Source organism: Prunus mume, linkage group LG1 (assembly GCF_029339155.1).
Source record: "Prunus mume cultivar Tortuosa linkage group LG1, ASM2933915v1, whole genome shotgun sequence".
Taxonomy (NCBI): Eukaryota; Viridiplantae; Streptophyta; class Magnoliopsida; order Rosales; family Rosaceae; genus Prunus; species Prunus mume.
In genome coordinates this window covers 7639895-7653903 of record NC_142698.1, presented here as the reverse complement: position 1 = coordinate 7653903, position 14009 = coordinate 7639895, and the positions used below count along the sequence as shown (strand labels likewise).

Genomic DNA, 14009 nt, shown 5'->3' with positions numbered 1-14009 from the left:
ATCTGCACAATATTGATGCTTTAATTATGTCGTATCAAGATTATTTGGGATTGTTTGCTATCAAATTAACGGGATAATATAAATGGAGCTGATTTTCTCACTCCTCTTTTGTCCATTTACACTCCATTGTTGGAAATTGTATGTTTCGACTCTCATTTTGTTCACTTACCCTCTTTTTTTTGTTATAGTAAAAAATATTGAAAAAAAAAAGGAGTGTAAATTGACAAAAGAAGAGTGGAAAAATCAGCACCCAATATAAATAGCTTATCAAGATGATATCTATATAATAAGACTATTTGTTGCAGAATTAATATAATTGTAGCCTTATTATTAACAGAATTCTTGAATAGCATTATTTTTATACCAAATCGATAATGTCGGCATAATATTGATATTTTATTTATGTCATATAGACTGTTTGTTATAATTAGACTATTTGCAACGACAATAGTGTTATTTCAGAAAACCAATAGTAACTCAACTTTGGCACGAACTTTAGCCGTTTGTAACTCAACTTTGGCATACCAATAGTCATATGTCCTTCATCAATTTGTTCGGATACAATTATATTAAAATTTAAATTAAAGCAAAACCCTACGGGAGGCAAAAAAAACTTACCTACCTTCAATTTCAATGCATATATATATTCAAGTTGATGACCATCGAATCTGTAATAAAATATAACTGAACCAATTCCCACCTCACTAAGTGTATGAATCAATTTTGGATCCAGAAAAGCTTCTCCAATTGAAATGGTGTTCATTCAATGATTGCCTCTGTACCCATCAAACATGAACCACATAGAATGGCTCATCACATAGACTTGAAGACAAAGACATAGAAGTAGACCTTTCCATGGAGGCTCTTTAGCCGTTTTAGGCCATCTCCAGTCATGGGCTATATCCCAAATATAGCTCTAAAATAATGCAAAACTCATGTTCAGTCATGAGCTAAACAAAATTTTAGCCAAATTTGGAGGGCCACATTTGGCCCTTTAGCCCTCCAACCGCCACATTTAGATCAGCTTTGGCATAGTCCTAGGCCAAATTTTTTGTGGGCTCCATGCATGTGGATGTCAAACCATTGAAACTCATCCTTTTGAATAAATAAAAAATGTAGTCACCTTTTCAAATGTTTTAAGTATTGTTTAAAAAAATTATAAAAAATTCTTAGTCATGGAATATTGTCTCTAAATAGTAGTTTAATTAAATTAAACAATACATAGTTGTGGAATGTATGTGTTGTACTATTGTTTTTCTCAAAATAATAAAATATGAAGAACCTTAAAATATAGCCCTGCATAACTGGAGATGGAAAAATTTAGCCTTACACTATTCTTTAAAAAATTAATATTTTAGAGGACTAAATTTTTAGCTCTTAATTACATTTAGCTATATGACTAGAGATGGTCTTAGAAACCAGCTAGCTACTATAAGAGTTAGGTGTGGCAATCAATTCTATGCAGAAAAAGACACCATACTGATGTGCATTTCATTATCAGGGCAAAAAAAGAAAAGACCCACTGGGACCACAATCTTACCTTGTGAATTATTGAACAAAGTTGCGGACAAAGTTTGGTCCATTTGGATTTTCCATGTCCCAAAAGTTCTTTAGCCCTCTTTAGGTTACGTGTGGTTCATGGAACGGATTTGAGAGGAAATCACTTTCTATATTATTTTTCAAGGGATGAGAAATTGAGATTCTTTTCCTATATTTGGTAATTCTGGTAAAGTAATCAAGAAATACCACTTTATTTCCTTTCACATATTTAGTTTGTGTAGGAATGTAAAACAAAGTTCGTTTAATTTTCCAATTATATCCATATGAAATCAAATAAAAAAAGCATGCATTTTATGCTATATTGTAATTCTAAATTGTTAATGGGGATAATATGATCATGCAAAATGTGTATTTAATGTTGGTTCATTTTTCCAAACTTTCCGTAAAGAAGGAAAATAAAACCCAAGAGGATCATTGGAACTTACTCCTTACTCATCTTTTATGGTCCTCAAATTATTCAACTCTGCCATGGCCACCTGCCAATTCCATCAGTACAGAATGGTTCTGACGTTAAGAAACTGAGACCAGTGAAGAATGCACTGAAGGGTTAATGTTTTTTTTTTTTTTTTTTTTTTGAAAGTTGATTTGAGAAATTCCTCTTTTCTGGTTTTCCTCAAGAACCAAACAAATTTGTACGCTTACTTTTTGGCAATTAAGCTTTCTCGAAATGCTATGCAACAGAACAGGGTAATAGAAAAAGGGCAGGCTTAAAACTTAAATATGCATAATGACATTGCACAATTAGGCACACAACTACTGTCCAATATTATAAATTTCTAATTCCATTACAATTGTTTGCGTCTGAATGAGCCAGAAGCAACTGCATTACATACTTTGGGATCACCTAGAAATAGAAAAGTAAAAGATCAAGCACAAAGACTACTCACACAATCTGCAAACACCAGATTAACTAAACAGGAAGGGAGTGATTCTTGAACTTTCTGAATCAAATCTTCCATCTCTTTGGTTCACTTGTATTCCAAAATCATGTTGTTCTCAGGAGCCAGACCAACACAAGCCCTCAGGATATTCTCCAGCATTGCCCTCTGCTTTGACAGTGCATTCACCACAGGAGTGCCTGGTGGAACCTGTTTTGCCAACAAACCACACCAGATTATTATAAATCACTCAGTAGTTTCAAGACTCACATGACCCAATTAATATTTTCGAACCTCCTTCCCCACTCTCATGTCAAGCCACCATGTTTTTTTAACTAAAAAACATAAATGTCAAATCAACTACTTGAAGCCCAATTCCCCCATGACCCAATTAATTGTGAAGCCACTTTGGAATCTTAACCAGAAAACATAAATGTCAAATCAACCATTTGAATTCTAAATTCCTCTTTCTGTCTTTCATTTCTGGATACCTCTCAAGAGCATTAATGTGCAAAAATAAATTCATGACAGCAACTGATGTATACCAATGACAGTGACAAAACCATTGATATTAGACTTACAAGAGGAGCCTTGCTGAGATAACTGAGAATGGTTGCCACTGGGTGGAAAGAGTGGAACTTGCCCTATAAACAAAAGGAGACAGAAAAACATTTTAGCATAATTTCTAATGACAAGTCATTATTAATGCTACTATGACCAATATAATGTGGCTTCTAAATAATAACTGTTGCACAAGCACATCAAAAGCTAGTTATGCTCCAATTGTGAACAATTAAGCTAAAGTGACCAATTGTATTATTATTGTTACAAAATCAAATATACCTCTGCTTCAGATTTGAGCTGGATGCGAGTGCTGAGCTCAGCCAGGAGAACCAAATCAAGTATGATAGGAGCAGCCAAGAGGGAGTCTTCACAGGTGTTGTGCATCACAATGGTGTTTTTCCCACCCAAGAAAATCTCAGAAGTGTACTCATCCATGGCTCTCTTGCTATCTGCCACATACGGCACATACTTGATGACCACAACATGGTCAGGGTGTTCACCAGGCTCATAGAGGATGCCATTGCTAGAGACCATGTCATCCACAACATTGCTCTTTGAAATCTCTTTGGACCTGAAGGTTTGTGGGGCTGAAAGATTCATGCCATCATTGTTTCCAAGATGGTTATAGCTCACTATGGATGTTGGCTTGATGCCAGCCCCAACAAGGAAATCAACCAAAACTGATTTCATCTTGGTCTGACCACTCTTAAAATCATCCCCACCAATCAAACAGTTTCTCCTTATTGCCAAATCAATCAGCCCTGCCAATAATAGTCACATTCAATCACATCAAACACTTGATTGGAGCAAAGGGTTATTAGCTAAAATTTTTGGAAAATAAGAAAGAAATGAGAAAAGGGTATTTATTAGCCAAAATTTTTGCAAAAGAAAGAAAACATAAAAAGGGCTATTAGCTAATTAGCTAGGCTACCTGGGACAAAAGTGTTTTGCGGGCTTCCATTGATGAAAGGAACGTTTTCAAGAACACAAGCTATGGCATACAAGGTGGAAGGAGAAATCTCAGCTTCATTCTTGTCCACTGAACCCAAAAGGTTCTCCACGGTATCGTTTAACCCCACAACCACATTACTGTACCTCTCAGTGTTGGCAGTCCACAGCACAACCACCTTGTCCACTTTGTTCTGCTCCTTAAACTCTCTGTTTAATTAGCACATACATAAAGCACTAATTAGCACCAAACTTTCTTTCCTTAAAAGGACAAACACTTGACAGTTAACACTGTTGATTTGTGTTAATTAATTAGATTTTAGTATTAACTAGTACCTAATGTCTTTGATGATTTGTTGGACTTGTTCCTTCTTGGTCCCCTTGATCACGTTGTTGGCACGTGCACCTTGGTTAGCAGCAATGAAATCAGGGTCATAGATTCCAGGGAGTGGGAGCATGGACTCCATGTATGGCCTCAGTTGCTTTTGCAGATCAATGTCCAGGACCCTGGCCCTAGCCATAGCATCTGCTAGGTTCATATCACTTATATCCCAACCCCCAAACACAATGTCATCTGGGTTAACCTGAAAACCAAATTTTTAGGTCTTAATTAATGTTAATGTATAATTTTACATAATTAATTAAACCAGAAGCAACTGAAACACCAATTAAGAAATCAAAAGTATAAAATTACCATTGGAAGCAGGCTCTTAAATGGGGCATAGATCTCTTCTCCATTGAAAGACCCAACACGGATTGAGGAGGCTTGGGTCAGTGAGCCAAAGTAATTGGCTTGTTGCACCTTGTCCTTGGTTGCCCAGGAGATTCCTCTGATAATTTACAATACCCATATCTTACAAGTAATAAAAAATTCATGTACAGACAAAGTGGAACATTTAAAAAATATATATCAACATTTTAAAGCACAAACACAATCTGAACAACCATCACAATGATTAAAGCTTAAATTTGATTCCCAAATAAAAATTGTTACTAAAATGCAGGTGGAAATGAAGAAATTGAAGCACTCACTCTCTGTTTGCTATGACACCAGCAGTGAGGGTTGAGCCATTGTTTCCACCCCAGCCCACAAGCATTACCCTGTATCCCAAAAATCAACAAACACATCAAATCAATAAAAATCAAAACTTTAAGGCTTACCCAGAAAACTTATGAAAGACAAAATCATAACCCAACAAACAGATTTCATTTTTAATTTTGAAATGGCAAAACAAAACGGTCTGGGTTAGTGATGCAAACCCTAGTTTGGGGACATGGATATCAGTCTTGAATTCATATTTGACAGTCTTGGGCTTGACAATCCATTGGTATGTGCCCTTCCTGTCCTCATGGACAAGCTCAGTGGTCTCGTAGGTGTACACTGAATGAATCTCATTCTCTGTGTACTTTACATTAGGGGACTCTACCTTAAAGCTCTCGATGAACATTTTCTCAATCTCTGTTTTTGTTCTTCCTCCCCGAGAAAATTAGATTTTCTATGGAACCAAACAAAGACCGGAGAGAAGATAAAGATTAAGGTGTGCCACTACTTATCAGTTCTCAATCCTAGGCTTGTACTGCTCCTTCAACTTGCTCCAATGCGCTGTATTTATAGAGGAGATGCGACACTGCAGCTACACGTGGCTCAACTGAGTGGCTTCTAGTGCCTCAGCATTATTGGCTCTTGGTTTGGAGAAGCTTGGCCATGCAAATACAGAAAAACCCAAAAAATATGAATAAAGAGAAAAGAGAGAAGAGAAAAGGTTGCTTCTATTTAGACCTCTAATTTTCCCCATATAGTACATTATTTTTGTAAGTTCAAAATATAAAATTTTCCAATTTGGCATAATCGAAGAGGCAAAACTGATACGAAAAACTCTTAAAAGAAAATTTCATTTTCTTCCCTTTCGTAATGCCTCTTTTTGCAAGAATATGTATTATTGACGCTTCTTCGTTACACGAAAACGTTCAATTGCGGAATCAAGATCTTATCATGTTTGGGGGCAAATGTAAAATCCAAGGTCCTAAACCCCAAGGTATTTACCAAAGGAATATACTTCCCTCCTTACAAGGTAAGTAAGAGTATCCACAATCATGCTCTCTATTTTTTAGTTAAATTTTAATTAAAAACATATAAAAGTTATTTTAAGAGCTCTCTATAAAATTTAAACTTCAATCATGCTCTCTAATTTAGGGAGTCATAAATGCTATAACTCTTTTTTGATTGGTCCATCTCTATTAAAAAATAAAATAAAAAATAGTTAGTTAAATAAAGATTTGAAATACTCATTAAATAAAGCAGCATTAAATTATAGAGAGCCACTATGAATCCTTCCTCTCTCCTCAGATTTAGGAGCTCCTAAAGGTCTCCCTATTTTAGGAGGTGGATAGGGAGCATGGTTGAAGTTGTATTTTTACAATACCTCCCTAAAATTTGTCCAATAAGGTGGTTTAAGGAGCCATTGTGGATGCTCTAAGAGCTTCTATATTCCTATCAATAGCAGTATAACATGTGTGCATAAGTTTTTTTTTATGTGTTTTTTATGAATTATTTTTGTATATGTATCAAATTGTGATTTGCAAAAAACAGGAGTATCTCCTTACAGATAAAGAGATAAGTAATAGGGAGTTTCACTAAAACACCCAAAATGGGGGCTGAAATTATAAAAAAACCCAACACCCAAAACACTTTATAAACACACCCAAAATCCATCATTACACACACTCAAAACCCATTTATAAACACACCCAAAAAATATACAATTGTTAATTTTGGGGTTGATTTTGGGTGTGTTTCTATGTTTAAATAGTGCTTGGGTTTTTTTATAAATACATGTCTAGAATTGGGTTTATTTATAAATTTGTATAAGTAATATCCTTTGCGAAATCAACCTGCAACGGCACCACCTATCATATGTATATTATAATTTCTATACTGAAAATAAAGATGGTAAACCAAAAAGTAGATCAGTAAAATCCAAAATTGAAATAATCAAACAATTGATACACCGCGAACACCAAACCAGACAACCAACATGTTGTGTACATAAGATATAAATAAGATTTCGACCAATATATATAAGATTTTATCCCTCCGTATGGACTTTTGTCAAACACCTTGCCTCCATGGCACCATACTAAAACAAAGATTCAATAGAGATAATATTAGGGACTTCACATGTATCAAAAAGGCGAGTGGAGGTTATAGTCTCCATTAGGGATGGTTGCGGTTTGGTAATCGCGAATTTTTGCCTAAACCGCAAATCGATCGACTATTTGTGGTATTGTGATTTTTGAAACCGCAAAAAGCGGTCGGTTACCGTGAATTAGCTGTTTAAAATCACAAGTTCTTTTTGTGTCATAAAAATCCAATCTTCCACATTTTAGGCCTAATTTTGATGCTTCTTTTGAAGCCTTTTGAGTTCAAGCATACTTTAACCCAAAAATATAAATTCACAACCTCAACTTCTCAAGCATATATAAATTTACAACCTCCTCAACTTCTCAAACATTCACAACCTAAAGAAAATTAAAGTTACAATTCCAAGCATTCCAATTAAAGTTAAACTTCTCAAGCATTCACAACCTCAACTTCTCAAGCACTCCAATTCCAAATCCTTTAAAGTTACACACCAAAAGGAAAATGCAATGCAAAATGAATTAAAGTTACAACCCAAAGGAAAAATCCAATTCAAAGTTAATTAAGTTACAAACTAAAAGGAAAATGCAATGCACCAATGTTACAACCTCAAGTGTTGGTGGCGGTGAGTGATTTGAAGGACCATGTTGTGTTGTTTGAGCACTAATGCTATCTACAAAATGCAATTTTTATTTTTATTTTTAAATATAGTCGCGGTTTACGGTAACCGCAAAGTTTTGAAAATCAAATACCGCAACCGAATCGCAAATGCGGTTCGGTTCTTCATACAGCAAATGCGGTTCGGTTTCCCGCGATTGCAGTTCTATTGTGGTAAATTGTCGGTTGGTTTTTGAGGTTTTTCGATCTAAAATGCCACCCCTAGTCTTCACTCACTCTTGGGTGGCTCCGCCACTGAAAGTGTCCATTGCCGTCATTTTTATTATTATTATTATTTTCTCATTTCCTGAGAGAAAAATTTATATAAAATAAAATATTTTTAAAAGGTATTAAAAAAAAAGAAAAAAAAAGAAATAGTGGTTTAAATAGACCCATATCCTGTCCACAAAAAAAAAAAAAAAAAAAAAACTTAGAACCACTCAAGCAAAATTCAAATGAAAGGTAATTTTATGAAAATATTAACCTTCTTAGTGATAAGAAATCACTTTTCCGTACAAAAAATAAATTTTAATTTCATTGTCCAATTTTTTTTTACCAAGTGATATTATGAAAATTTTGAGCTTGCTACATGTTCAATAATATGGGGAAAAGTAGCACTGTACTAAGAGTTGGTTAGTTACGTGTAGTCATACTAAATTATAATTAGACATTGATTTTATTTCAACCATTTCTAATTTTATTTGATGTTGTTGGTTGCTCCTAAAAAGTGAGAACCCTACCCCTCTCCCAAATAGCCCTCCATCGCCGCAATTAGGGGTGGTATTCAAACCGGAGAACCAAGTCGAATTGGGCCTAAAAAAAGGGGAAAAAATCGGGATGAAACAAAATTGGACCAAGTTGACCAAAAATCAGACCTGATCAATTTGGTCCAATTTTGATTCTAGTTCTTATAGAGACGTGACTGAACTGTACCAACTGTGTATGTTATAATTTTTTAATAAAATATTTAAGCACATAACTAATTTTTTCCCAAGCGCAACTCCAAATCACATCTCTTTTCTAGGCCTAATCAACTTCATTTGCATGAAATTGGGCCATTTGTGAATTTTGAAGCCAAAAAAAAATATATATATATTATTGTTTGGTTTTGTAAAAAAAAGAAATAATAATAATTTAGTCCTAAACAGGAAACCGAATTGGCTTATGAGCAAACCGGTCTGGATAATTTTTTCATCAAAACCAAATTGAATTAGACCGGATAAATACTGCCAGTTTCGATTCCGATTTGGGGTGAGAACCAAACCGAATCAGACCTTTCCTACCCCTAGTTGTAACACTCTTTGAGGGGGGGGAGGATATCATTTCTCCTCACCCCTCTTTTCCTCCCATCTCCTCTCATTCTCTCCTTTCAACACTTTTGTTCTTCTTTTTACTCTCCTTTTGTGAGAGTTTTCTATCTCCTATGTGAGAGGTTTATCTCTCCTCTGTGAGAGCTATATCTCTCTCTCCCTTGTGAGAGTTTTTGTGGTCGACTCCTTCCCATTATTCATGGGTGTTTTCTCTTGGAGCCTAAATTGGCAAACCCTCCTTCATATCCATGCTTTTGTTGCTTCCCTTGTTATTGCTGAGTTCTCTACCAACTTTAGCTCCCTCATGTTTGTCCTCCATCACAACATGGGTGATGTGGTTGTTGGTTTTTAGGAGTTTTTAATCCTTGTGCATTTATTTTTTGTCCATATGAGTATGATGCAATTTCACCGCATTCTCACCGGTCGGTTCTTTCAGGTGTCTTCATGAACCCATGTTCTTGTGGTTAGGGTGGTGATGAACTTGGCAGTGCCGACAATGATCAGGGGCTACGACTAGTGTTTTATAATCTTTTTTGGTATGGTTGCTAGGGCTTGTGGTAATATTGGGTTGGATTCAAATTTTTTTTATTTTTTATGTTGTAATATGTTGGACCTGAGCTGTTATGTATCGGCCCGTTTTGTAATGATATGTTACTTTTTTAGGACGTTTCTTATTGAGAGGGGGAAATAATGTACTAACCTCACACATACTACACAGATGCTAGGACTAGGGGTGGGCACGACTCGGTTTGGATCAGTTTTTGCCTCAAATTGAAACCGAATTCGGTACTATTTACCCAGTTTGATTCAGTCCAATTTTAACCAAAAAAATTTGAAAAATTGTACCGTTTGGGTTGAATTGGTTTCGGTCCGATTCAATTTTGAACCAGATTATTATTATTTTTTCAAATGAATTTTTTATACAAATTTCAATTGAATATATATATTTTTTTGGGCTTGAAAATTAATAAATTATCCAATTTCATACAAAAAGAAATATTGAGGCTAGAAAAGAGAGATGTTTTGAAATTGAATTTGGGTAAATATTAGAAAAGAGAGATGTTTTGAAATTGAATTTGTACACGTGGCGCAATCTGATGGACCCAATTGTTGCCAGGTAGGAAGGATCCGAACTCTGAAGGCGCTCGAAGTGCAATGGCGACGATGACAGTGGCACGTGAGTGAACCGAATGAGTGACGGAGACTTAATGGTTTCTCCAATCGCTTTACGCACGTAGTTGCGCATGTTACACACGCTTGGAATTTGTCCATTTGCACTGCGCACTAGTTGGCTCTTCCATAGATGCGTGGCTGCCAAAGTCAGCAATTGAATTTTCTTATTGGAAAAAGTGCTTCAGAGGGTCCAAAATGGAAACTCCTTTTTAATTAGAGCTATTCCAGCCATGCAGCCCAGCCCGAGGGAGGGGGAAAACAAAAATCTCGTTCGACCATGCGGCCCGGGCCGGGGTGTGGGACCCACTAACCCTGGTGGCCCGAAGGTAACTTTCGCCTGTGTCCAAAACGCGGTGGGGTGACGTCATGACGACGTCGGTGGCGTCGTCCACGCGGTTTCAAATTTTTACCGTTGGCGCGTGCAACGGTGGAAGCCACGTGGCACTCCCAGCGCTCCGATTTGATTCCAAATGTTAATCCAACGGTGGCGATTTTTGGACAATAAAATTATGAAAAAAAATCGAATTTTTTTTAAAAAAAATACTAAAAAATCCTAAAAAATTCTGATTTTTTTTCCTATAAATACCTATAAATACCCTTCACTTTCAACACCAATTCTCATACATTTTATTCTACTTCTACAATTACTCAACATATTTTTCACTCTTCACTCAACATTTTCTTCACTCTTCACTCAACATTTTCATCTCTTTCACCTTGTAATTTTAGTTTTTATTTTTATGGCTTCTTTCTCTCTCATGCCTCTCCAAGCATCTCCTATATTCTTCCATTGAGAATGAATGGAGTATGAATTCTAAACTCTAAGAAATGAAAATATTGAAAGATGTGGTGTGAGATGTATGAGGTGAGCCTTCGGTTTTATAGAAAAATTTGGCAAGATAAAGATGCCACGTGGCTTGATTTGATTGGATGAAAATCTTATCTGAAATTTGAAATTCATCCAAATTTGAACCTAATTTTATCTGAAATTTGAATTTTGAAATTCATCCAAATTTGAACCCAAATGTATCTGAAATTTGATTTTGAAATTCATCCGAAATTTGAATTTTGAAATTCATTCGAAATTTGAACCCAAAATTTATCTGAAATTTGAATTTTGAAATTCATCCGAAATTTGAACCAAAAAATCTTATCCCGAAATTTTATCCGATTATGAATAGTCTTGACACGTAGGAACCCGTAAATCTTATCCGAAAATATTATCCAAATTAATTATTAAGGTAAATAAAATTGTGAATAAAACAAAAAAATGAATAGTAACTCCCTTAGCTAGGGCAATGGGTGGAAACACAAAATTGATTTTGCAACCACTATTCACGTGAATAGTGGCTCTAACTCCCCATGGCTAAGCAAATAGATGAGTTGCTCTTACAACTGTTTTGTTTTGTTTTGTTTTTTTTGTTTTTATTTATTATTATTATTATTTTTTATAACACTCAAATCATTTGTTAATAATAAATTTTATAATACAAGAAGTTTGCAGCTGGAATGGTTATCTTATTTTAGAAAACCTCTCGAACCATCTTCAACAATATAGAATATATATGACACTTGGAAACTTAATAAAATGTGTTTTTCTTTAACAACCAGTCAAAATTTATCAAGTGCATGAACCAGTCATTTGCTGGAAATTAACCCAACTTACTAAATTATTGGTGGCAGTTGGCACAAAATGCCCGATCCCCCGGTACGTAAGAGAAAGGTTTTCTGATATATCTATACCACTATTTATTTACTCTATTTTTACAACCCGACATTACATAGAATATGTGTACTTACTGATAAGTGTTGAAGTTTATCCGAAGGAAAATTAAAATAAAATAAAATAAAATTTACCATGATGAGATAAAGAGACAATACAAGAGGAAATCAGATGCATTTTCTTTTCGTGTATAAAAGGTGTGAGCCCCAATAATGCAGTAGGTTGCAATGAAATGAAGGCCATGCAATCAATTAGAATTGTCAGGATCACGTGGTATACATATATCCAAAAGACGCAAGCCACTTGCCCCCAAAAAGGGTTTGTGGTAAAATGAGCACCATGCACATCGAGTGGCCAAAACGTACATGGAAATGGCATCTCTACCCTAATAAAACCCTAGAGAGAGAGAGAGAGAGAGAGAGAGAGAGAGAGAGAGAGCCCACCGTCAACCCCCCAATGCCGTGCTGGTAAACCACATTTGCTTTCTTGGGGTTGAAGGAGTCCAAGTGACGTGAATATTCTTTCTTTGTACAATTTTCTCGACTACTAGTTCTTCCTTGCTTTCTACTGTGGAAAAAGTTCTAGAGTGGCCTTTTGAACATGGCATTATTTTGGTTGAATTTGGACCACCTCTTTTATAATGTCTACATCAAATTGAAGTAATTGGTTCTTTTTCTTAATTTCCACATTTGTTTCTTATAATTTGCAAATTTTCTTGAGGCTCATCGCGACACCAATCATTACGCAATGAATGACGAATTTTTAACATTTCTAGGGTAGCATGCTAATATTATGGAAAGGAAGTTTGTTGATGTGAAATGTCTGGATATCGTAGGGGCCTCAATCCTGGTTCTTTGATAATAGCACTTCAACAAAATTTCCAATGAAAAAGAAAGCGCACACATAATACAATTGTCTTTAGAACTGTCAGGAAGAAAATGCTCAAGATGGTTGGTGTAGAACAAAAAGGAATGCTATGAATTCACCATGTGGCATCTCAATGGCCTGTTATTTCTGCAGCTCAAGCAAACATACACCAATAACAATTTTTGAAAGGGGAAGTACCTTCGAGCAGAACTTTTTCAAAAAGTGCTTTTCGAATATTGTGGTTATATGGGTAAAGTGGATAAAAGAAACTGCAGGACTGACATGCTTGTTTTCGGAATGTTCTTGACAACTCCACAAAGCTTGGTGAAGCATATAGAATCCCGTGAACTTTTCATGCCCTTTTTTTTTTTGCTTCAAGCTGCTTCAAGAAAAGTGTTGTCATGAAACACAATCGGGGTACATGAGTTATTAGTGTACAAAAATTATCATGTGGTTTAATTTGTAACACGTCTTTCTCAGGTTTTCTAGTCTTTCTTTCTATAGTGATTTCTTTCTTAATTACATGTCTATTTCAAGCGAATTTTTTTACAGCAAGTTTCTGGGCCTCATATATCTGATGGCTCAGTTGAACCAAAGGCCCTACGGTATTGTATTTTGAATATTTTCGTAATTGCATGCCTTCAATGAAAGCTCTGCCGATCTGTTTCTTTGCAGAACCAATGTGCTTAATTAGCATCTCAGAATTAGAGCGCGCAAATAAAATGAGTCTCTATGAATTGATGCATGTGTTCTAGGACGAAGATTTGGCATACTTATCATTTAGGGTAATTTTCATTTTACTACGTGATGTGATTAATTACAAGTGGACAATATCGCTCAAATTAGTACAGTAGTAAATAGAATATCGTTAATCTATCAAATAATAGAGTAATTTATTTCTAATTATATTTGAATTTAAATGATAAAAGAATTATGATGATTAAAATCTGTTGAAGAAAAATGTGAATCTCCCAACATAATTTCACCACCACTAATTAAATAATGGGGTTTTATTATTTTATGATAACCCATTCGAGACGTGGTGTCTTTTAATTACAATTCCTTACTTCAAGAAAACACTCTTTGATTTCATTATAAAGAAACAGAACGTGTGTGTTTGGTTTAGCGGCTGCCCCTAAGTCGAACCTCAAGGTGCCTATGTATCATTTGCTGAAATCAAGCCACTCGTA

At 35.3% G+C, this 14009-nt stretch overlaps 1 protein-coding gene across 1 annotated transcript; it reads right to left on the bottom strand.

Annotated features, from left to right (window-relative positions):
* Nucleotides 1-2301: 2301 nt before the first annotated feature.
* Nucleotides 2302-5529, bottom strand: LOC103332694 (inositol-3-phosphate synthase). Its single transcript, XM_089044022.1, has 8 exons — nt 5211-5529; nt 4983-5051; nt 4645-4780; nt 4287-4534; nt 3934-4160; nt 3282-3763; nt 3020-3082; nt 2302-2648 (listed from the first exon to the last, which is right to left on the bottom strand). Exons 1-8 carry the CDS (start codon nt 5396-5398, stop codon nt 2529-2531), a joined length of 1533 nt encoding a protein of 510 aa, XP_088900148.1. The 5' UTR covers nt 5399-5529; the 3' UTR covers nt 2302-2528.
* Nucleotides 5530-14009: the final 8480 nt, after the last annotated feature.